The following is a 26092-nucleotide window of genomic DNA, read 5'->3' as shown; positions in this document are numbered from 1 at the left end:
ATGGGAAAAGCAGAGACATAAACAGACCGACTCTGACAGGAGGAACCAGAGACAGCAACCCACATCCTTTGTGAATGTAAAGCATTAGTCCGGTTCTGGGACATGAAAGGAAATGAACAGGATCGAATCAACTGACCGGGACCAGAACCACGGTTAGGGTGTATGGGAGTGTGATTAAGTTGAAATTCGAAAAATAGCTTTAGAAATAAACACTAAAAAACTAGGTATGAGCCAAGGCAAAAGATTTATAAATCTCTTTCAAAGGAGACTGCCATTTCTACGTATATTCCCGTTAAAGCGAGTATCTCCCAGGGCAACATCCAAGGGTCTTATATAAACAGCCAGGCTAATGCAGGGACAGGCTCTAAGGGATCCTATTCGCATAACAAGGAGAAACTAACACTCCGAAGGGAGCTTCAGCTAAACAGAACTTAGGGGATGCGTGCTGATGCCATGACTCCAAAATTCTGTTTTGACAAAAACTTTTTAATAAAAATACCTTGCAGAGCAGTCTGGGAGAGTCGGATCCCAGTTAATGCCAACTATTGTAGATGGCTCCAAAACCGAATATGGGTCAGGAGCTGGCATTTACGGAAATAAACCAAGGACTAGAATAATAAGCCTTGGACAATATGCCAACGTCTTTCAAGCGGAAACTGGCTATTTAACACGGTGTCAGGAAGATAAGGCTGGAGATTGTCAATAGAAAAATAGTCTACTTGGACAGCGATACAGCTGCATCGGCGGTAAAGTCCACAATCATTTAGAGAAGACTGCATTAGAGCCCTGTCAGACATTGGGGAAAATAATATTACCCTTGTCTGGATACAGGGCAGAGGGGCAAAGAGGCTGATAAATTGGCCAAGAAAAGTTCATTGAGGACACCTATTGATGCTGTACCCTTTTGTGGCTTACCAAATTGCCAAAAACGCGGATTATAGAATGGTTTAATAAAATGTCTCCGATCAAATGGGAATGTAGCCCGGGACAGGATACGCGAAAAAGTTTATCAAAGGACCATCGCAGAAACTAGCGGCATAACTAGGATTAGAATAATAGTTGGACTGTTAACTGGACACAGCAAATTCCGGAGGCATATGTATAGACTCGAAGTGGCAGAAACTAGCCTGTGTAGATATTGCCAAGAAGAATTTGCGGAACACGTCCTCTGTTGGTGCGAAGGCCTACATAGATTCCTAATCCTGGGAGAGGAATAGCCAGGGCCTGAAGGAATAAATACGGGAGCCCTTGAAAAAGCTTTGGGTTATGGTAGATGTAGATGTAGAATTGGTCGGGGTGAAATATACTGCGCCCTTTAAGAACTATTCTATCCCTCGTTCTGTGCCTATGGCACACCGGTGAGTATTATTTCATCAAAGAACTTGATTAGTAGGCCTGCTTTCAGTGGTTGAATCTCTTCTACAGTCGCATTGTACATCTCAAAGCACTTCCTCTTGCGGGCAAGTGTAGCCCCACAGTTTGTTGAGTTATGGTAAAAAGCCTTAAGTTTTAACGATGAGCTCTAGCTAAAAAATTGAGGTGCACAATAGACCAATACTGGTCGCAGTGCACAGGTCGTAAAGAGGACGGCTCCCATATAATTTAATCTGTATATACAGCCAACATTCGTGTTCTTCCTAAAAATATTTTGTAGATGACAGCCACCCTTTCATCTAAAACTTACCTGGCTAGTCTAAACATCCAAATGCATTTAAACCTTCAGTATTGGTCGAGCAAAAAAGAAAAAATAAACTAAATCAATCCACATCAACTTTATCCTCTGAAAATCCAGTTGGATATTGTGTGCTAGCTACCTGGGGCTATACACTGACAAAAGACTCCCTATACGCGACTGTAAAAACATGAAACTAACAGATATTACAAATCACTCTAAGTTACTTAACCAAAGTACTTAACACCTCAGAAACGAACTTACTATTTATAAGGTCTTCAAAAAAGGAATGCGAAAAACTTCTCTCTCTTAGCAGGCAGGATTTGAAGGAAATTATATACACTCAAAGACAAAAACCGGACACTTTTATTTATTTATTTAAATTCGATAATAACTATATAACTAATATAAAGATTAACAGTTGACTTAAAGCATAAACACAACATAAATAACTTGTTTACCTTTATAGTGTAACTAATCCTTTTACACTCTTAACATTAAAATAAAGAAAATCAGTTCAATTTCATTTCATTTGCATCCTTAACAGAGCCAAATTGTCGAGTGAGTCAATTGGTTTTTTAAATTGTATTCTATGATAAAACAATAAATTTGGGTTAAAAAATTTTTTTTAAACAAGGTTTTGAGTTTGAAGTCGAAAAGATCTCGGCTGGGCAGATTCTTTGGCCAATGATGGACGTAGCGACCATTACATAGCCCAAGTCCTGAGTGTGCCCCCTGCTCTACTATCCACGATGGTCTCTAACCATACGGTACAGGGTCACCGCAAGTCTCGATTGAACAGAAGGTAGTGGTCGACCGCGATGTACGACGGCCGTGGATTATCGTTTTATTGCTCTTACTGCACTACGGAACAGTCATTCAACTCTAAACGGTCCGTAATGTAAGAGTGAGCTCTAAAAGAGTCCTCAAAAGGCTTCATAACAACAGCCTAATCTCTAGACGTATCGCATCAAGTTCTCTCACCTGGAAAGAGAAAGGCGACTATTTGCAACTGTGACACTTGAACAATGGGCAGCTGTTCTCTTTAGAGGTGACTGTCGAGCGTAAGGGCGAGTTCTAAATCATCAGAAGACATCATGAGAATAGTATTATCTCTAGACGTCCCACATCAGGTTCTCTACTATTGGAGAGGCATCGATAAGAAAGGCGATTCTTATCTCGAAGCATCTCCTTTGGACACTCGAGGGGGAGGCGTTTTTCTTCATAGATGAGTGTCGGGTCGGTTTGTGCCAATCAGATTACCGGGATCGTGTGTGGTGTAGTCGTGGAAACGCTTTGCTTCATGCGCCATGCACGAGTCACAGCCTTTTCAAAGACAGTCCATTGTGGTATAGGGTCAAATCAACGTCCATGCCCGTGCCGAACTGATTGTCATGCAGAAATGATCTTTGACTGCACTAAGGTACATTGAGCAAGTTCTGCGTTAGCTTTGGTCTCATTCGTTCCATTTATTAGGGACAACATCGTGTCAATGCATGATAATGCTCGACCGCATATAGCTCCAGTTATCACCCATTTCTCGGAGGATGTAGGGATTACCGCAATGAAATGGTCTGGGTGGTCCCTCACCCCAATCGAGATGCTCAATCCTTATACAATATAAACCACCCATATAATCCCACCAGACGACTGAAGAGAATATGGCCTTACGACACATGATCCATGCCAATTGTAAATTTAACTCATTAAATATAATTTTACGTTTTCCTGAGAGGTATCCTATAAAACAACGGGTTTGATATCGTCTGCCGCCTTCAACAAGAGTTGAACAGCTTAATACTCGATGACCCTTGGGGACTGAAGGCCCTCCCCTGAAACGAGAGGAAGTAACACGCGCTATTAAGAGCAAAACCATGTAATAAATTATTAGTTTTTTTTATCTATCACTAAATGTTTTTTCGATATTTTGGTGAATTTTCTTTCAAACCATCATATTTTAAACAGATAAAAATACACATAGTTTGAAATAAACAAGAAAATACGAATGTCAGTTTTTCTTTGTCTTTGAATGTATAACAGGAATTATTTACATGATTTAGTAGGCTGTCGGACTTAAGAACTGGTTAAGTTCTTTCGGCGTGCGTTTGTTCTTGTCCAACTTTAACCAATGTTTTATCGTTGTCAAGAGGGGGTTAGTAAAACGTCCACACGGAGTGGGGTAAAGCACAACAAAGATAGTGCAAACTAGCGCCTCCCCCACTCGTTTACAGAGCTTTTGACCAAGTTCACTGTACCATAGAAAGGGAGCTTTTCCGTCGACAAGAACGGTCTCGGTTGCCAGTCAGGTGGACAATGCGTGCGGAAGATAGACCCATTGAAAAATCGGAGGAATAGCAGATTTGCTTCTTTTTTCTCTCATGGCACTTCATTCTCTTATCCTCTTCATGTCGGAAAAACTCAACCGGAAAAAGAAGAATGAGGTAAGCCTGAAGAAGTTCAGGCTGAAAAACGCAAACTTCATCCCTTGGTGTAAAAGAAAACTTAGCACCAGAGCAGAGTAAATACACATATTTTCTTTTAGCTTTAGATATATTTTTATTTTACATAGAAACAACCATATATTATTTTCATCAAAGCACCATCATAAAGATCCTGTTTCGCAGTTCCAGAACCAAAACCAGTGATATATCAAATACTCAAGAATATTTAATAAGATTTTATACAATTTTTCCCGCCAAATTAACCAATTTTAACTTCAAATTAACCATTTTTTTAAAGCATTAACAAAAATTTTGGAGGTTTGGTTGGTTGGTATGAAATATAAACATGTAAAGTAAAATTCCAGTACATTTTTTTAACTTCAAATTAACATTTCCTTATTTTCGAATTATCCTTTTCTTTAAAGCATTTAAAAAATTTAAGAGAGGGTATGAAATATAAGCAAGTCAAGCAAAATTCTTCTATATTTGCGATTTTTGTTTACATATAAAATGATCGTGCTCTTATATAAATAATTCTTCTAATTAAATCGAGATATTTTTTAAGTATACAATAATTGGACTATTAAATAATTATTTCATATTTAAAAAAAGACTCGAATTAATAGAATTTTTTTTTTTTTTTCTGACCGGTTGTTTGATAATTTGTTGGAGTCGTGAGGAGCGGTCAAGAATGAGGTAGGTTAGAAAAACACGCTTCGACAATTATTCGGGTCGTCTTCAGGGCATACAGTGTGGTGCTATTCTGGTGATGTTATATTAGTTTTGTTTTAAATAGTTGTGATATACACAACAGCACAAGAATAAAGGTCGAAACGTCGGCAAAAAATGAAAAAAGCGTTATTCTAACTAGCGTTTGAAGGGTTAATTTGAAGTTAAAAAGAGTTATTTTGATGAGAAAAGGTAATGTGAAATTAAAACGGGTTAATTTGAAATGAAAAGGTTACTTTGAAGTTAAAAATGGTTAACATGTTGAAAAAAGGGATAATTTTAAATGAAAAGGTTATTTTGAAGTTAAAAATGGTTAATATGATGGAAAAGGGGTTAATTTGAAATTAAATCGTGTTAATTTGAAGTTGAAAAAGGGTTTATGTACAGTTAGAAATGGGTTAATTTGAAGTTAAAAGGGTTAATTTTTTTTTTGACTGGAGCTTCCGACATCTCGGTCATTTCAGCCCCCAACTATGTCTATATTCTATTTACCCTTTCAACAAATTCATACAAATAAATACATTCATACACATAAATACATCCATACAGTACACTCATTCCGTTTGGTCGGTGGAGTACTTGATATTCCTCCACCGACCTAAAAGGGTTAATTAACAAACGTTAATGTAAAGTCAAAAAGGGTTAATTGGAAGTTAAAAAAGGTTAATTTGTAGTTAAAAAAGGTTAATGTAAAAAGTTAATTTGACGTTAAAAAGTGTTAATTGGAAGCTAAAAATGTGTCATTTGAAGTTAAAAAGGTTAATTTGACGTTAAAAATGGTTAATTGAAATAAAAAAAGGCTAAGTTAAAGTAAAAAAGGTTCATTTTGAAGATAAACAGGGTTATTTTGAAGGTTAATTTGAAGTAAAAAAGGGATTTTGAATTTAAGAAAGGTTTGAAGTGTAAACCGGTTTATTTGAACTTAAAAAATTTTTATTTGAAATTAAAAAGGTTTAATTTGAAGTTAAAAATGGTTAATTTGAAGTAAAAAAAGAGAATTGAGTACAAAAAGGTTAATTTGAAGTATAAAAAAAGAGTAATTTAAAGTTTAAAAAAATGTTGATTTGAAGTTAAAAATGGTTAATTTGACGAAAATAAGCTATGTATACATAAAAAACAAAATTTTCCCCATCAATTAAGGTTGTCTTGTATTCGAAAATATTTTTGGTTTTTTAAGCTTTTCTCATGAACTTGTGACGCCTACCGTAAAATGATTGAACTTGACTTCTTTGTGCCTTAAATATTTTCGTTGTAAAAGATAATTTTGTAATAGTATTTGTTCAATCTTAGTGATATTTCCCAAAGGTGTTCTTACCAGCCAGGCCTCGTATTTATTCTGTAAATAGGCCATTTTCATACCGACATGATCATAATTAGTCGTAAGTAATATGACACTATGATAACGATGATTTGCAAGTAAAACGAGCTACATTTGATTTTTTTCCAAGAAATTTTAAGTAATTTTGAGTTTATTTTTCTATTTACATATAACAAAAAAGATGTGACAAAATTAGGAGATAAAAGGTTGTTTTACCTTGTTTTGTTGTTATACTGCTCGTCCCACGGATCAATGGCAGACCCTCAGTCAATTTGAGCAATATAAATAAATTAATCTCTCCTTCTGTGTAAAGACATTGTCAATAAAATATTTTTTTGTAGTAAGGGTATAAAACGTATCTGACATTTGATTCGGCTAATTAGGATGATGCACGAGGACGTGTGTTTTTAATTTGTTTGATGAGACAGCTTTCTCGGAAAATTATGCGTAGGATGCCATTTGTACGCTCCGGCGAATCAAAGGAAATTAGAATAAAAACAAATTAAGGAGAAGAACAGAAAATTTCTTCTTGAGTCCGAGGAGTCACGAAACAAGTAGTTTGGTCGGTTCAGTAAATCCGAGTAATTTTGTAACCACAATAAATTCACCTTTTAACCACCCGCGTAAATCTTCCTAGCCCTCTTGTAAGACAGGAATTACTTTACTTACAATGTACAGTACTTACTAATCAAACAACTTTCCCAGAAGTTTTTCACCCGTGCCTTCTAGATTGACATGCCCTCTAGATCTCACATTCTTTTCAGAAAAATCTACAATGAAGTCTCAGCAGTCATGAAACATGTAGTTAGGTCGCTTCAGTAAATTCCAGTTATTTTGTAAGGACAGAATGGCATTTATAAAGCTTTCTAAGTCTAGGTGCAGCCGTTTCAAAGTTATCACGAGATTTGTTACAACTCGGTACTTACTAATCAATCACATTCCTTGTTGTTTACCAACTAAATCTTTCTAGGGATAGGTGGACTCGTTTCAATGTTTTCAATTTGGAGGGTGAAAAATAAACATTTTTTTGATCTTCCCAAAATGTTGTAGAGAAGGGTTTTTGAGGTGGGAAAAACGAATATCAACTTTTTTTTGTTAAAAAAAACAAAACATGTTAACCTAATTTCCTACTGCGCTCGGAAAAATTAGAAAAGCGGCAATGTAACCATTACAAGGATAACAGTTTAAAAATTTAACCTCCTGAAAGTCGAGAACCACGTGCAGTGTTCCAAGTTTTCCAAATATATGCATGTCATGTAAATGTATAAATCATAAAAAATAGGTATAATCATTTTAAAAAAAAGTATGGTACAAATTTATTGTATCAAATGATTAAATTTGTTATAAGTAAATTATATTTTCAGAGAAATAAAAACTTTGGCATGGATATGGCACAAATGTAGCAATGTTGCGAAAATTAAAAAGGGATTCTTCTATTTTGGGTTAATTAAAAAACTTACACCGTAAATATACAGTATAAATACATCATAACATAGTATATAAATATATTGTTTTTGATATATAGAGGAGTCCTCAGGAATTTATAGTAAGAAGAAATTTTTCAGTTCCCAAAATATAGTTTTTTTGTAATTTCTAGGTAAATTTTAAATCTATTAATGATCAGTTACTGTGGCTTTGCCCACTTTAAACTTTACTAGCGATTTCGCTATACTTTAAACCTTAAATTGTAAGGTCTGCCAGATGATGAACGTAAGTAAATCAAGTAATTCTTGTCATACAGTATGTTTTTAAATTTACATGTTTTCCCTCCATCCATTGTTTTGGTAACACTGTGGGTAACATTGATTCTGAGGACCAATCAACTGAACAATCCCAATAATTAATGCTCCAGTGCTTATGATTTAATTGTAAAAGTTGACAAATTTTGTGCCAAGACTATTCAGATCGGTTTTAAAACTTAATAAGTTTAATAATATGGGATTCCTTGAATTGTAATTTTATCCAGCGTTACTGATAGAAGATATTAGCGGACATGGGACGATTGTGTAATCTAATTTCCGACGAATTGCAAATATATTTTCGCTTCAGTAGTTTTTCGTAGTACGCAATGTCACTCCAAGACAAAAATGCATAGGGCTTTCTTGGATTGGAGGCAATCATAAATCCGTCAGCCGTTCTCGTTTATACACGGCCAAACCGTAAATCGTCAGTCCGTTTGGAAATGAGTAATTTAAAGCAGATCGCACGTGTTTTTATTTCCTAGAGCCGCTCACGGCCGTTGCCACGCTCCGCTGCATATCTCCTGACACTGGGTCCTGCGCTGCGTTACTCGTCCATAAAACTAAGCGCTTTCCTTCGAAGAATATTTCTAATTCTGCAAAGAGAACATGTGCCGTTTTTTATTGCAATTAAGTGTTCCCTGGTTGCTTTTATTATCATACGGCAATGAGCGTTACGTTAAAGGAAACAAGATTTACTACGGGAATTTTAAAGGTCAATTGCTGAGCTTCAGATCGCGTGCCAATCCGTCAACATTTGAATTGCTTCAAACGGCTAAAAAACAATGGATTTACTAAACTGTCATATCTCGGTGCAGTGTTAATTAAAGTTTAATTCCTGGCTACTAACAAATTATTTGAAAAAATAAATTTATTTAATTATTAGGCTTATTTTACCTTCATCGATGCCTAGATCTCACGACACATTCTAGCCACCATACATTATTTGGTACTTTTTCTCGCAGCGAGACCTTTTTTCGTGTTTCATTATCTTCCCAGTTGTTTTTCACCGGTGCCTTCCAGATCAACGCCATCTAGATCTCCCTCCCTCACTCTCTTCCCCCTTTCGCTCTCACTCTGTCTGTATCGTCACACTTTCAACTGGATAGAAAATTTTTTTAATTGTACTGAAAAGTCGGTTTATCATTTAGGATGGTACGACACATATGATGTTGTTCCTGGTATATATCGTAATTGTCCTAATTATCAAATTTCAAATATTATTTCTGTTTTTTCTACACCTGGGAATGATATATACAGAAGCCAAGCAAGAATAGGGCACCTGGATGGCCAAACTTCTGGCAAATCTTCATTCTTCAGCTCTTTGACCTGACAGTCAGGTCAATAGGCGAACAAATTTAAAAAAGTGGGAAGGGAAGCTATAATACGACTTAGAATCGATGGAAAACCTTTTGCCAGGAATGTTTCTCCTCAATGGCGGACCAGTGCTTAAAAGATTAGAAAAACTTGTACAACAGTGAGATAATTAATGGAGATTATTGGTACATTAACAATGAGCGATTTGCGGAACCTATATGCATATATTGTTTATTTTTAATAAATTTCTGGAAGTTGTTATTTATACATAATACATCATAAATTCGTATGTAAAAATTGAACCTGGGATTTCTATTTTCCTGGTAGGGTTTTTTAAATGACTGTGGTTTAACTGGTTTTATTTTTACAACTTCCTGCTAGTTTGACCCTAGATGGGAAACCCAAGAAGTCAAAGGCATCAATAAATGTAGTCGGTGGACCGAAACTAACAATAAGTGTACTAACGAGGAAGAGCCTGCTGACTCATACAGTTGTGAAAAAAGATGATTGTTTGATAACAGAACCGATTATCATATCAAGACCGCTCATTCTTTTCCGTTTTGTGATAATTAACTGACTGAATTGTGATGACAGAAAATTTTGATGTTGGATTCGGGATCTGTGATAGTTGGAGATGGTTTTCTTGGATGACTTCATATTAGGAGTGAAAAAAAGGAAAGCTAGGTCGGTTTGAATAAAACTATGGATATAGCTGACTATTTAATTTCACTATGTTTGAAACTCTCCCACCTGGTTTTTCCATTTTATGTGTAATATGATAACCTGCTGGAGGTTATGATACAGTGTAGGAGGTTTTAGATCATGTCCCACCATCATCTCGAATATTCACAATTGTTGAACCCCCCCAGCTTGTTATTTTATTACGTGATATAAATAAACTAACCAGCTGGATGTTTCGATTTCGATAATGTTGTAGAGCTTTTTACACCATTATCACGTAAATTCATTTTGTTTGAAACCTCTCAAACTGGTTATATTACATCACGTGATAGTTTAACACGCTGGAGGTTACAATTCCGATATAGAAGTTTGTAGAACTCGTTCCACAATTTACCAGGTCATTCACTATATTTCAAAATTACAAGTTCAAACATATCGGTTAAGACGACGTAGCGGCTTCTCAGAATTAGAAAATGTCGATAAGGCATGGTCAATTCGGTTAGGATGGAATTAAAAGTTGGTGTGGAACCTTTGTACGACGGATTGTATCATCTCAGATAAAAGAAATGTTGAGATCATGTGTGCAGTGAGCTTAGCGATGAAGTAAGGGCTAATTTATCTAAGGACTGATTGGATGCGCTGGATATTCGATGGACCCCACAGTTCTACTTGGTATATCCTAGGTACGTAGGTATGTGTATCCTCACAAACATTTAACACTACCCAACCTAACCCTAACTAACCTAATCATTCCTAACCTAACCCAACCCATGCACACTCCCCGAAAACGCGAAAATGGCGAAGCAAAAAGTATTCAGACCAAAATCATATCCGTCTAAAATTAAAAACTTGTTCAATTTACAATCTTTGCTTTTTTATTGGACTTAGGGTTTTAATATGCCGGCGTTTTTTCCCTTTTTATAGACCTACTAGAACCCTATATGAAAGAATATTGCAGCCCTTTTATTAAGTGAACACAAAGGGCATTGGGCCAGAAACTAAGCATGTTTTTATATATGGTGTTTTTTCATCATTGGAAGCAAGTTAGGAAAAGAATGACATGAAATTACAACGAACAAATACAGCAAATGCACAGAAGGCAAACTTAGTTGTTGTTTATTACCTTTTTTGACCGGATTCCTTCCTTTTTTCCCCATTTTCCACCCTAACTTAACTTAACCCCACCACCTTAATCCTAACTCTAACCCCACCCAATCTACTCTAACCATTCCTAACCAAACCTTAATCCTATCTCTAACCATTCCTAACTTAACTTGCCTTAACCCATGTGCCCACTCGCCTGTCGAAATTGAAGCTCTTAGACTCTTCTCTTATTATCGGAAGTCAAAACCAAAACAAGTAAATAAAACAAAGGATCAAAATCAAAATACTCCTAATCTATCCGTGATTGATGTCTATATGCTACTTCTTTGGTCGACAAACATAGCGCTGTTTTGATCAGAGATTTCCAATTTGTTTGATCCAAAAGCTTACCAGCGAACGCAAAAAGGCGAAGAGTTCCGCAAAAGAGGTGGATTCTCCACGAACTCGGTTTTATCGATTACAATCGAGACGAGAGAGTAGGTTACTGCTCCTATTAGATTCAGTTTTCAGCCGGTATTACATCAATTAAGCTTATTATTTGTTGTTTGACGTAAGTAAAGTCAGCCTTTTATCGATCCTGGTCCGCCTACTATCTCTGAATATCTGGACATTTTGGTCATCATTTGTTCAATAGTAAGTCATTTGTTACAAAGCAAGTCTTCCTCGCACTCGTCCCTTCTACTTACCATAGGTCAAATAAGATGCCATTTCATTCCTTTATAATTTTATTGTTAACGATTATTTTTAATTGTTTTGAATGTGGTCGGTTTTGACGGCATTTATTGAATTTGTTGAATCTTTTGACGATTTCAAAATTTTGACGTTCATCGCCGTAAGCCTTTTCGAAACCTTTGATCTTTTTGATAAGTTATTTAATTGATGGACGTCTTTTCCTGTCGTAAAATTGCAAATTGAGCTTAATCCTTCTTGTAATTGCATTTTGGTTTATATTAATTCACTCAAGGCCGGCGAATGGGAATGAAAAAAGAAGCCATACGAAAAAAGTTAATAATTAAGTAATAACTGTAGACACTAATTAAAGTCAAGACGAAGAAAACACGGAATGCTTGCCTTCTGTGTATTTTCTTGAATATCTAGGCCATCCTTTGTTACATTGCTTCCAACGACGAAAAACACCATTTATAGAACACACATCCTTTTCTTCCCTAAGCTTTCTGTGTTCGCTTAATAAAAGCGCGCCAAACTTTGGCTTCCTGTACGGAGCGAGTAGGACTATTACGGGGGAAAATCACTCTTGATACCAAGAGTTAGTTTCTCGGAGTGGGAACAACACGGATTATTGAAAAACTAATTCCAACAAAAAAAGCAAAGTTTATAATTTTAACAAATTTTTAGTTTAACACGGATTTGATTTGGAGCTGAAAATCCAATTTTCGCACGACTATTTTCGCGTTATCGGGTTGGGTTAGGTTAGGAATCATTAGGTTAGGTGTTTGTGAGGGTATACAGGTCCGTTTTATTGATAAATTTGACAAACTCGTTTGAACTTAACACTTTCTCGTGTAAAAGTGCTTTGATAAGTTTTTGATTAAAAATATCAGCATTTTGGAAATATTTGATAAAAGTATCGACCAAATACTTGTGGTATGAAACCAGTACTATAGTAAACAATAAACAACAAGTCCGGTTATGTTAACCAGCATTCTTTAATCCTTTGTTTTAAGTATTGGTTTGGGGTTCGCCTTCTGATAATATTGTTACTTAAGTACTGTAATGCAGGTGAGTGGACGCATGGTCAGGGCTAGTTAGGTTAGGAATGGTTAGAGTAAGTTAGGTGGGGTTAGAGTGAGGATTAAAATTAGGAAGCAAAATAATTGATCTTATCGATTGGACAAGTTCTTTTAAATGTGGTACTGACAAACAAATATAGATTAGCCAATATGTAAATAAATTAAAAACTGAAGTTTTTTAAAGTTTAAAATCCACACATGGCCTATAAAAGAACTGTTATTTCATTGAATGGTTTGAATTGTGTGGGCGAAGGTTTTGAATCCTAACAAGATTTAACAGTTTTGACCTTCGCTAATGCCCAATGAAGACCTAAATTTAGATTTCCTTCCGATATTTACAAGAAAAAAATATTTTCAAGAAACAAGAACTAGAAATAGGCTTTTAACGTGCGATATTGCATTTAAAATACTGGCTAGGAGGAAGAAAGAAAAATTAGCGGTGAAGAACGAAGATGCGGCGATGAACAGCAAACCCTGCAAACGCCAAAGCACGGTTGTTGAGTATCGGCCGTTCTCCACGGCGGAGCGATTTGGCCAGCTTAATACATTTAGTTCGGTTACAACAGCATTTTTAAAATTTACATGAAAACTAAATCACTTATTAACCTTAATTTTGAGTTGTTTAAACATCGTCCCACTGTTTCTCAACATTTGTCAGCAGTAGATTTGGTGCTTTTTACTCAAATACATGATTTGATGTCGCATTGATTTTAAAAAATTAGCTGTAATGATATTCTCTTGGAAAGGTCAAAATTGTGCGTTTCGCTCACAACATAATCTGGTAGAGACACGCCCCTGCAATTAATTAAGATACTTCAGTAACAGTATTATCTGGAAGGCGAACCCCAAACAAGTATCTTAAACAGAATCAAGCTAACGTAATCGTATTTAATGTTTATATATTACTAATTTGGTTTATTTTGGTCGTCACGAAGATTTTTACCGCTAACACACTACCTAAATTAACCCCGTTCCAATCCTAGCCCTGCCTAATTCAACATAGTCCCAACCATAGGGATAGGGATAGGGTTAAGAGAGGCACCTCGACCTGAGTAGATCTATTGTGCTCCTTTATTTTTTTTACAACTTACTGAGTAGCTTCAGGTATAAGCTTGCCAGCGGCTCCATAGTGCAGGCTCTTGCTTGCTGCTTTTCCTTTCCTAGTTGCAACCAGCTGAACTTGCATATGATCTTACAAAGAAATAAAATGTGTTCTGCGGTCTCCTCCTCTTCTTGGTAGTATCTGCATAGTGTTTCTTCTCTGTGCATGTGCCTTCTTAAACGGGATTGCCCTGTCAGAAGTCCGACGAAAATCCTGGTTCGGTTGCGGTTACCTTCCAGTAATTCCTTTGTACGTTTTTGCGGATGGCAATGAATTGTGTGCCTCATCCCTGGGGCATTCCACCGATCCATTTTAAGATGCATTCTCTTTTGTGGTAAGATGCCAAGTAGGATGCGGGACTAGAGAGTACAAGTTGGTCTTCCTCTTTGGCCAACATGTCAGCCTTTTAATTGCCTCTTTGCCCCAAATGTCCAAGGACCCATGTCAGGGTCAGGTTGTGTCGCTGATTTCCGCCAGGGCCTCCAAGCACTTCCAAACTATCTTTGCTTTCAGCTCGCCTCAGCTTTGCCTAACCGTCAGAGAAGATGTCTATGTTCCGGGAATATATTCCTAGCCTATTTAATTCCCTGGTGCAGTGTTCCACTGCTATGATTTCAGACTGAACAACTGTAGCATATTACCTAAGTTTATTTTTTGATTTCATTCCTCCAGCCCCCTTATCCTTGTCACCTTTGGAGCCGTCAGTGCACCAGTAGAAATTTGCCTGTAGTGGTGTTCCTTTGGCCCATTCTTCCCATTCTTGTCTTTTTAGAAAAGTTGTGTTTTTAAGTAGTGGCATCGATTGACATGCCTAATATGGCATCTGCCTGTATCTCCTCCCTCAGTTTCCATTGTTTATTTATATGGCTTTTCCTTGCAGATGGTTGTCCATTTATGATCCTGTGAGCTGCTGCTCTGGCTTTTCCTTGGATGAAAATATGAAGTGGTGGGGGGTTTAATAATACCAGTCTCAGCTCTAACTCCGCCTCAACTATAACCTTATATAACCCAACATCGTCCCAACCCTAGCCCTATCTAACTTAACGCCGTCCCAACCCTAACCCTACCTAGTCTAATCCCACCCCATACATAACTTAACCCATCCCTCATTTATAACTTAACTCATACCCTACATTTATTAAAAATAGACTGATTCGTTCACAGTTCTATTATTTTGTCATTTTCTGTAATATTTAATATGTGCTATGTTTATTTTATGTATAGTACTATTCATTACGTTTTTGTGTGGCTGAAGATGATCTCAATAAAGATCGAAACGTTGGCACGATAAAGAAAATGTTTTTCTGGAACCTACGTCTCACCGGACCGCATCTCACGATTTCCAAATAATTACGTTTTTTTAATCACCAACGCTGGGTATTGGCAGTCCGGGGTCAGACCTCAGCCTGAAGGTGGTTTCCCATTATCAGACACGACAGGTCGCGGATGCGAAGCGATACGGATCCGGCGAAACTACAGAGTACATACGTATATTTACCGTTCAGTCAAGACCAAGTTACTACACGGCAAAATTTGTTGTGACAGTTTTCGGGAATGTGTTATCGGTTTTCAATCAAAGAAGTGTGCGGGATAGCTCTTTTGTTGGACGAAGACGAGCATCTCGTTCATCGTCGTCGCTTTGGAGTTCATCCTATGCTGAAAGAAAGGAAGAAAAACGGGAATTTTGGACTATTTTCCCCGACTTGATGGACGACGAATCAGAAGTTTTTTTAATTCATGTAAAAAAAAAATCTTGAATAAATGCAAAGGTTGACCTTACGAAAGTCAAAAAGGGACTGTCGTAGCCTAAATTATTGCACACTATCCGAGGGGCCCGTCCACGACATGTTCATTCATGCACCTGCACGGATGGTGAGACAAAATATTCTTCTCGAGAATGTCGGAACTTCTTGTATGACACGCGTCATGTCTGATAAGTTCGGATCCGCTATATATACATACTACCTAAAGAAACACTTGAAATAATATTTGTCTTGTAGGAACCGCTTCGCATTCGCGCCGTGTCGTGTCGGATAATATAAAACCACCTTTATCCGTCCAGCCACCGAGTTTGGGCTGGGAGTTTGCTGTCAACAGCTAGGTCAATGCAGGACCCAGCTCATTCTTAAATACATTCACTCCGATTTACATACCATTCATTCAATTAGGATGACGGAATACTCGATATTCGTCCATCACCCTTTTCACATATTATACAATTAACCTAATTGAGGGTTGATGGGGTACTCGATATTCCTCCATCGACCCTCTCACATCACACATTCACGCTAATAAATGCATTCACTCTCAACACTAACTAGTTATTCACCACTATTATTACTATATACAATAGAACAACCCAGTTTCCTCCAAAAATGGAAACAGAGGACCCAATTACTCCCTGCCGTGCTCAAGCACAATTCTCAAATCGGGTGGCATTCCTGCCCGCTCTCGGTGTGTCAAGGAATTGCACCCTCTAATTACGTAGATCACATCGAGTAACCTTTCTCTCCATGAGGGACACACACGCGCGGGGTTTGGCCCAAAAGTGTCTTTGTGTCAACCTCGCGTGGCCTATTCTTAATCGGGCGAGGATGACCCTTCTTCTAAGAGCCAGATTCTCCGAGGGCCACCCATCGACAGTGCTCTTGACACGCGAGAGCTTCTCTATCGATCCGGCCCGTTGTGACTTTGTTTAATATTCAGTATGTTATTTTTATAAAGTTCAAATGCTTTCTTCAGGCTACCAGAAATGTACATAAAACCTAGTATCAACGTATATAAAAATCATTATTTTATATTACTTATTATTGTATAAATTATTATTTTATTATTATCGTTATTATTATTGAAGGCGATTTGATTAAAACTGACCATTAGAAGTGGGTTTTTATAAGAAATTATTGAAAATTGATGTTTTTACGCTATTTTCTTATTTATTTAGAAATCGTGAGATGCGGTCTGGTATGATGTAGGTTTCAGAAAAAAAAAACATTTTCTTTATCGTGCCAACGTTTCGATCTTTATTGAGATCATCTTCAGGGCCTGGGATTTACAAACATTGTTTACATATTACAATTACATTTTGGATGTGGAAAAGTGAATTTATACAATGCAAAATATATTTTTTTATATATTCAATCAGTATTTCTACTCACTCAAAGTGTTTGTCTTCTGTGCAATTGTGCCATTCTTGCGTATCGTGTCAAGAGTGCCAGTGACATTTTGCTATTTTGTGTTTATATACGTTGGATTTTGAAGGGGTAGGGAAGGATGTCGGTATAGAAAAGACATTTTTGTATAAGGCGTCGGCTTCTTTGAGGCTATTTTCTTAATTCAAAATTATAAAGCATGTCCCAATAATATCAATTCCTCCCCTCTTTCTCTCTCACTCACTCTCTCACTCATTCTCTCTCTCTCTATCCAATGAAATATGCGTATATTATTTGTTTTTCATTTCTTCGGAGGAGGTGTATATAATTTCCAAATGTAGATAATGCCGAACGGAAACAAATTATTTTGCGGGCCACCCTCCATGAAGACAATGCAAGGCCATTTATTTTCAATTTTTAATTCTATTTTCGGACAGCGTTTGAATAACTGTATTTATAAAGGGTTTACACTGACAGGCAAAAAATTCCACCCACTTGTAATATAACTTGATTTGTATATATTTTTATATATTATTCAAAGTTTCACTTTTTTAATGTTTAATTGAGTCTTTGTCTACAAAAGTTTAAAAAAATGTAAATTGCTACGGCAAAAAAGACGGACAGATAAAATTTGCTTTAATTAAATTTTTAATTAACATGTCAATAACGCATATTTCCTCCTCTGGCCTTAATTATATCTCGAAGACGCCTCGGCATACTTTCCACCAGTCTGGAAATGTCTCTTTGCTGGAGGTCAGCCCATTCTTCATGAAGAATCTTTTCAATATCGTGGAGTGCATCAGGAAGTGATGGACGTGCTCTTATTCGTCTTTTGAGGTTATACAATAAATGTCCGATGGGGTTCAAGTCTGGAGAATGGGCTGGCCCAGGCTAAGACCCTGATGTTACGCTGTTTAAGGTACGTTTGTACTATGCGAGCGACATGTCGACGGGCATTATCGTGCATTAGAATAGGATTGTCGCTGATTTCATCGAAGATAGGCATGATGTTCCAAAATGTCATCCACATAGCGAGTGGCTGTCAGAGACCCTCCACGAACAACAACCAACTCTCTGCGGCTCTCCATTGGAATTGCCTCCCAAACCATCACTGAGCTACGTTAAAAGCTCTGGGGAAAATTACAGTCTTCGCAAATCTACCCTAATCTATAAAAAGTGCAGGAGATCAATCTTACAAAGTCTAATGGCTGTGTTCTCGAGCAAGTGGGAGCCGTGCAACTCCGTGTGTTCTGGTCAATTCTGGTGAATCGCTTGAACAACAGTAAGGTGCCGGTTTCGCAAAATACTCAAAATCAAAAAATGGTCATCCTGTGGTTCTGTTACCTTAGGGCGTCCCAAACCGGCCCTTCTATGGTAGGACCCAGTTCCTCGACAACTTCTAACTCCGATGGCCATAGCCGCATACCTGATGGAACGTCATCATCAGTAAGTGCCACACCTCGCTCAACATCCTCAGCACTAAGTGGCATTTTTAATTTTAAAAATTGAAATAAAAAAAAACAAAGATGAAAACTAAACAGTTTATTGCTTCAAAATTCAAAGGAGACTAAATATCTAATTAATAATTTTAAATTCCGTAAAAAGTGAACATTGAAAAATCTTTTATCCTTATTTTGGATTAAGGATAAAAAGTGTGTTTACCTCTAATTGATATTCCCAATTTAAAACATTGCATAAACAAATATTTATTTATAAAAACAATGAGACAAATTAAGGCAGAATTTTTTTTATATCGAGAACACAAAAAAAATCAATTGGGTGGAATTTTTTGCCTGTCAGTATATTTATTGACACCCGTTCCAACGAAATTGACTATGATTATTTGGTGGTCGTGAGATGCGGTCTGGTGTGAAAGAAATTGACTATGTTTGGAATATGAAGAGCGTTAGTTGAGATCTTTCAATAAAAATTTCATTTTTTGAGTTTGTTTTAAATTTCCTTGATGGGAAACTCCGATACAATCTCGTTAGAGGCTTTCTCTTTTAAAAAAATCAAACGCCGCCAGTGCACGTTACTCAAATGGGTTTTCATGACAATGGCGAAGATCTAGGTTGATAAAATAACGCATTATGCAATCACCCCTTCGCTAAACACCATTTCCCGAAGAGTGAATCAACGCAAACTAATAAGAAAGACATTGAGGTGTGACTGACATGTTATCCGTCAGATCTTGGTAAACACATATATTTAAGAGTTATGTCACATTCCACTTGAGACACCATGACTAAGGTTTTGTTTTAAATGAATATGTATGACGTTAATCATGCTATTGGGTTGTCCGGAAAATAATGCAGGATTTTGGTATTAAACAAAAAAAAAGAAACTAGTTACTTTAAAGCAATGTTCTTTAATCAAAATAATTTCCCATACTCTCAATACATTTCTCCCAACGTGTTGGTAACTTATTAATTCCGTCTGAGTAGAATTCAGAATTTTTAGAATTGATAAAGTCAATAAATGCATTTTCCAGTTCCGTTTGATTTTTGAATATTATGTGTTGTAAGTAGTGGTCCAGGTGTCTAAAAAAATGGTAGTCAGTAGGCGAGAGGTCCGGAGAGTAGGGTGGGTGAGGCAAAGTTTCATAGCCAAGCTCCAATAATTTTTGTGACGTTACACGTGACACATGTGGTCGAGCGTTGTCATGCAACAAAATGGGCCCTTTCCGATTGACCAAAGAGGGCTTCATTACTGCCAATTTCTGATGCATGGTATTAATTTGGTTACAGTATGATTCAGCATTGATGGTTTCGCCAGGATTTAAGAAGCTGTAGTGTATTAAACCAAATGAAGCCCACCATACCGTAACCATTACCTTTTTTTGATGAGTTGGGGGCTTTGGAGCTTCTCCTTTGTCGAGCCACTGTCCAGAACGTCTAGTGTTATCGTAGAGAATCCACTTTTCGTCACATGTAACAATTCTGGCCAGAAATGGGTCATTTTTGTTTCGACAAAGAAGTGATGCACAAACATCAAAGCGCTGATTTTTTTGGCGATCGTTTAATGAGTGTGGAACCCAATTTTCGAGTTTTTTCACTTTTCCAATCGCCTTGAGGTGGTCAGCGACGGTCGTTTTACTGACTTTGAGTTGCTCTGCAAGTTCTCGAACAGTTGTTTTGGGGTTTTCTTCCACCACTGATCGCAGAACATCATCATTAAGAGAGGAAGGCCTTCCACGACCTTCTTCATCTTCAAGGCTGAAATCTCCCTCCCGAAATTTTTTAAACCACCTTTGCACAGTGCACTCATTAACACAACCCTCGCCCCAGACTTGGTTAATGTTTCTAGCCGTTTGGGCTCCGCTTCGGCCGAGTTTAAACTCGTAAAAGAAAATCGTACGAAATTCTCGCTTTGACATTATAAGGATGACTGAATTATTTCCAAGTAGCGGAATGCTACAGAGGTAAACAAACAATATCATTTGGAAGAGGATTAATAAGTGTTGACATTCATACAAATGAGTAATCCTGTAAACGTAAACAGAATATTTTATATAGATTTTTTTTAATGAAAACTTAAAATCCTGCATTATTTTCCGGACAACCCAATACTAATCATTTTTTAGAGTGTCAAATTTTAGCTTAATACAATAATTTCATTTCTCGTGTAAACCTATTGTTTTTGTGATCCCGTGTCTATTAATTAATCTAGTAGCTGTAACAATAAAAAAGTATTAACAGTTAAGTATTAAATTAAAAGACCGAAGTCACGATAGCTCAAGTGGTAGAGTAGCGGCGTATCAAGCCGAAGGTCGTGGGTTCGAATCCCGCTCGTGACCCTGACTTTTTATCTCAACTTAAAAAACCTTAATTAATTTAATGTTATTAATTGGTCAAGCTGACCACGAAAAATAGTGAATTTAATTGATTAAAATTAAGTACACTTCACTAAAGCTCTCCGTGGCCATCTCATTTGTCGCCGAGAATCCAATCCGATTACACGACATTTGAAAAATGGCAAAAAGGAGGGAAAATTCAAAAGGTGGGGTTGAGATGGGTAGCCCGAGGGGATCGAAGTCACGATAGCTCAAGTGGTAGAGTAGCGGCGTATCAAGCCGAAGGTCGTGGGTTCGAATCCCGCTCGTGACACTGACTTTTTATCTCAACTTAAAAACCTTAATTAATTGAATGTTATTAATTGGTCAAGCGGACCACGAAAAATAGTGAAAAGTATTAAAATTTAATCTGTACCATAATTACTTACTCTTGTTTAAATGTTTAAAATGTTGCACTATGTTTAAAACCCCTGCAGCTGGTTAGCCTACATCACGAAATAAGATAACCAGTTGGAAGTTTCGATTCCGATGTATCGAAATCTGAGGATTTCGATCCACCCTCAAATGAGAATTTCACTGTTTGAAACCCCTCCGGCTCGTTATCCTATTTCGCGGAATTGGGTAACCTGTTATCGTTACTATATTACAATTCTGATATAGAAGGTTGTAAATCTCTTTGCACCATAAAGTCGTAAATTCAAGAAATACCTTTAGCTGGTTATTGTAACGGAATAAAGTAACCAGATAGAGTTGCAATTCCATCATTGTGTGGACAGGATGTAGATCCGACTTAATCTAACTATTCCTAATCCTAATACTACCTAACCTAACATATCACGTCCCTAACTATACCTAACTTAACCTATTATTCCTAACCTGACCTAACTCTAACACTAATCAAACCATTCCTAATCTAACCTTAACAATACCTACACTATTCCTAATTTAATCCTAATTGTAGCACTAGGAACTATAGCACTAGGAAATATTTAATCTAATCAAATCATATCTAACCTAACAGTCCTAATACTAACCAAACCATCTCTGTACTAACCTAACAAAACCTAATCAACCATTCCTAACCTAACAATCCTAATATTAACAAAACATTTCTAACCTATCGCTAATAATAACCAAACCGTTTCTAACCTGACCCTAATAAAATCAATCACTAGCCCTCCTAACTCAACCTAACCTTAATTAATAAATTCACTAGTTTTCGTGGTCCGCTTGACCAATTGATTGTATCTTAATTAATAACCTTAAGATGTTTATCCTATTTCCTGGATCGGTTTTCAAACAGTGAATTTTTGTGTTGATTGTGGAACGAGATCCACAACTTTATATATCAAAATTGTATTTATTTTTTACCCTATTTTACACACTACATCGAAATCTTAACCCCTACCCGGTTATCGTATTCCGGGTCAACTGTCACCGTGTAAAATAGAGCCACAGTTTCTTGTAGATTCTGTAAGAACTTGTATTAAAAACGTACATTTTTTCGAACAAAAATCTTATCATGAAAAAAAAAGACTTTGTATTACATCAACGATAAATTAGTGTTATTAGTTAATTAGTGGAATTTCAAAAATCAAAGATTAAGGATAGTAGAATAATATTTACTTGTGTAAAATTCAATTCCAAATTTACCCAAGAGATTAGATTAGTCTAAAATCAAATGAATTCCTAATGAGAAATATTTCTCTGACCTTCTGCCGACTTTTCGTCACAACCGAGAAACTGCATTTGTGTAATATTTTCGTTTTCGATTGTACACAAAAACAATAATTTAGAGTCAAAATGTAAACAATTTGGTTCGAAGGCCGCCGTCAGGAGCCAGTTAAACATCTCATTTATCAGCACAGGCTGATTGTCCCTGACCATCGTTCCCAGTCTATTTTCACAGTCTATGTAAGCTCATTCTAAATAATGTCGATATTCTCTAATTCTAATAGTTTTTCCTGTAAACCCGGCCTGAATTTGATTTGAGCGGAACTGGGACAGAGCTTAATTGCGAATCGTACGTAGGTTATGGAATCACATCCGAAATAAATTTTCATAAAAATTGAGGACAAAACCAATTTTAATAACAATTACATCCAGATATAGCGTAACAGTCATCTTAAAAAAAATTGCACTTCACTATTAGTGAACCTTTATTAAAAAATCTTCTGCTAATTCTATCAAATTTGGTTTTCACTGATTGATATATATCATCATTTGCAAATTGGAAAGTATTTTTACTTTGCCTGTTTTTAAATCTGGTACATGTGCAGATTTTTGAAAAGTGTCAACACGGAAATCAGATCCATTGTCTTGATCGTCACATTTGAATTTTGGTTAATTTATCAACCATGTGGTCTGGTTACACTATTTTTCAGCGTGTCCATTTTCTCTGTCAGTGAATTCGCGTTACTGGGAAGTGCGAATCGGTTAGCTTGCGTTGGGTTAGAAACGAAGTTAGATTCGTCCTTCTGGCTAGAGTGAATCGTGTAAACAAGCGCATGTGCCAGAGTTAATTTGCCAAATTCACACAATTTTTCTCCGGGAGAAAACGATTAAAAAAAAGCCCTTCGAGAGTTCTATCAAAGCTAGTTTAGGCTTCTACTTAGAGAAAAAAATTTAATGCACATTTCCCAAACTTGAATGAGCGAATGAAACTGAAGAGGACGAATTTTTTTGGAGACATACTTTTTAGGACATTTAGTAAATGAACTTAAGTATTGGATTGACCATTATAGATAAATAATGTGTGGATAGCATTCATAGATTTTAAACATGGATGTTTTTTGAAATGGATGTAAAATTACTTTTCGTTGTCATTGTTACAATACCGTCAAGTACGCACGGGTTGTATTAAATTAGGTTATTAATAGTTAGGCTAAGTTAAGTTGTTGGGACATGATAAGTTAGGAATCGTTAGGCAGGTAAGTATTAGTATTATGATCAGGTTGAGATAGGAATGGTTAAGTTAGGTAGAGTTATGGTAAGGTTTGATAGCATTAAGTTGCTAGGGTTAAGTTAGGTAGGGTTAAAGACATGATAGGTTAATGAGGGATTAGATTATGGAGGGTAAAATTATGTAGCATTAGATTGGGTTAAGTTAGGTAGGGTTAGGGATGGGATACATTGCGTTAATTAGGGTTAGGGTTAGTATTATGGTTAGGTTTGGTAGGTTTAAGTAGTGTTAGGCTAATAAGATAGGAGTTAGGGCTACTGTAGGGATGGACTAGAGTAAGTTAACTTAGGTATAATTAGATTATAATATAGGTAGAGTTAGGGTTATTATTATTATTATGGTTATGTTTGGTAGGATTAAATTGAGTTAGGTTAAAAGCATAGGGGTTAGTGCTAGTATTAGCATTAGGCTAGGCTAGGTTAAGTTGGGTAGGGTTGGCGTCGGGATATATTAGGTTAGGTAGTGTTAGGGTTAGTATTATGGTGAGGTTTGGTAAGATTAAGTTTAGGTAGGGGTTAGGAATAGTATTGGGGTTAGGCTAAGTTATGTAGATAGGAATGGGATAGATTAGATTATGTACGGTTAGAGACAGGTTATCGTAGGAAAAGCTTGGTTAAGTTAGGTAGGGTTAGGGTTATTAATATTAGGGTTAGGAATGGTTTGGCTATGTTAAATTACGTAATGTTGGGATAGGTTAGGTTATGTAGGGTTAGGGAAGGGTTACATTACATATCCATGATTTAATTAATATTTGTCGATGGAGTGGAGAAAATATGCAACCACACATACACACACACACACACACACACATTCATTCATTCATTCATTCAAGGCCCTTTTTCGCCGTAATTTTTTGGGGAGCTGCGTGGTGATTGTACTCTGTAATACGATTATATTTGCCTGTATATTCCAGTTAGTTAAATATAAAAGGACTTTGACTAATCAGAAAACCACACTAGCTCACTACTGAAGCTGGCGACGACGTCCCAAGTCCTACCTTGCCATATCTATTCACTACCTACCATACAAGTTACTACTTATAAAACGATTATTTAGACCTTTTCCTACGTTAAAACTTTTCTTTTTTTGTTAAGTTGAATAGACAGACATAAGAAACTAAGAAACGGGATTACGTTTTCTTTCCATCCTCATTTTCATTAGCAGTATTAATTTTTTGTTCTGTGCAAATGAAACAACACCTATTTACTCGTTTGTATATTTTTTTGTGCTTTTACAGCTTCAGCTCAGAGTTCAAAACAATTGAGTTGAAATCTGTGTTTTGGACTGATGTAAAATAACAAAAGAAGGAGAGCGAAAGTGATAAAACCGCGAGTTGGTGGGGTATGAAGTTCAAGGATTCGGAAGCGGAATCCCCCAAGACGCAACTTAGAGCTTCTCACGCAAATACGCAAAAACCAAAAATAATGAAATGTTATAATAGTGAAAAAAGCTAAAAACAATGAAATTAAAAACAAGGGATTGGATAATGGTCTCGATATCGTGGGAGTGGGACGTGGCCGCGGTTGGAAAAGCGATTCTCGCCGTTTCAAAGGCCTTGAGTGACGTTTGAGCGTTTGCCCCCACGGCTTCCTACATTACGAACGTTGCATAAACAGACTCTGTCTTGCAGTTCTTGGCTCGTCGTGCTAGGATCTACTCCCGCCAGCCGGTATGGACCAAGAGGATATCATGTGGAAACGGTTCTGCACCGAAAAGGGGGAAAATCCATCAACTCCCATTGTCGACCTACGGTGAGTGTTTCAACGTTTCAACCGTACGTCCTATGCCCCTGCAAAAAAGCTTGTAAAATATTTTTAAAAAACTTTTGTTTTTAAATTTAAAAAATGCACTCTGATTTACTGTAGCACGGATATTTTTTTAATTTTTCAAAAATCACCCGTGTTTATTTCTTTCGCTCTGCTTCCGCTTCGTCATCGCTGAGAATCAGTCTCAACCATGCAAAAATACTAGTAAATTTTCTATTTTATTTTGTGAAGTTGAAGAATGAAAAAATCCAAATAAACTTTTACTGGCTTTATTAAAGTCCTAGTCATCGTTAAAATTGGAACAAATTAGCCTGTTTTGCACAGTAAGGGGTTTTCATTCTTAAAAAAAAAAACCTTTGTAATCAAAAATGACCGAAAAACATTTTTATAGAAAAAATGTAAATTGTAAAATTTCCCCTTGAGACATGCAGAGTGGTAGACATGTATTGGTATTGTCAAAAATCCATCAGAGTAAATTGCCGAAGGGAACAACGCCTCTGACAGACCAAAACCGTGAGGATACAATAAAATAAATACAAAATAGCTAAATTCCACGGGTAAGGTT

General features: G+C 36.7%; 1 protein-coding gene across 2 annotated transcripts in view; it reads left to right on the top strand.

Moving 5' to 3' along the window:
* Positions 1 to 3934: 3934 nt before the first annotated feature.
* The window catches only part of LOC106664077 (protein unc-13 homolog 4B), a 63403-nt gene continuing 41245 nt past the window's right edge, over positions 3935 to 26092 (top strand). The window contains exon 1 of one of the 2 annotated variants that reach the window (XM_014389454.2): positions 3935 to 4190. In XM_014389454.2, coding sequence (XP_014244940.1) covers positions 4051 to 4190 — 140 coding nt within the window. In that variant the 5' untranslated portion in view covers positions 3935 to 4050. Of the gene's footprint in view, positions 4191 to 25316; positions 25513 to 26092 lie in introns of those variants that run through there. The other variant, XM_014389456.2, reaches the window with a different exon arrangement.

Source organism: Cimex lectularius, unplaced genomic scaffold, assembly GCF_000648675.2.
Source record: "Cimex lectularius strain Harlan isolate CLEC.00 unplaced genomic scaffold, Clec_2.1 scaffold378, whole genome shotgun sequence".
Classification (NCBI taxonomy): domain Eukaryota; kingdom Metazoa; phylum Arthropoda; class Insecta; order Hemiptera; family Cimicidae; genus Cimex; species Cimex lectularius.
The sequence above is the reverse complement of the archived record's forward strand: the minus strand, read 5'-3'. Positions and strand labels throughout refer to the sequence as shown.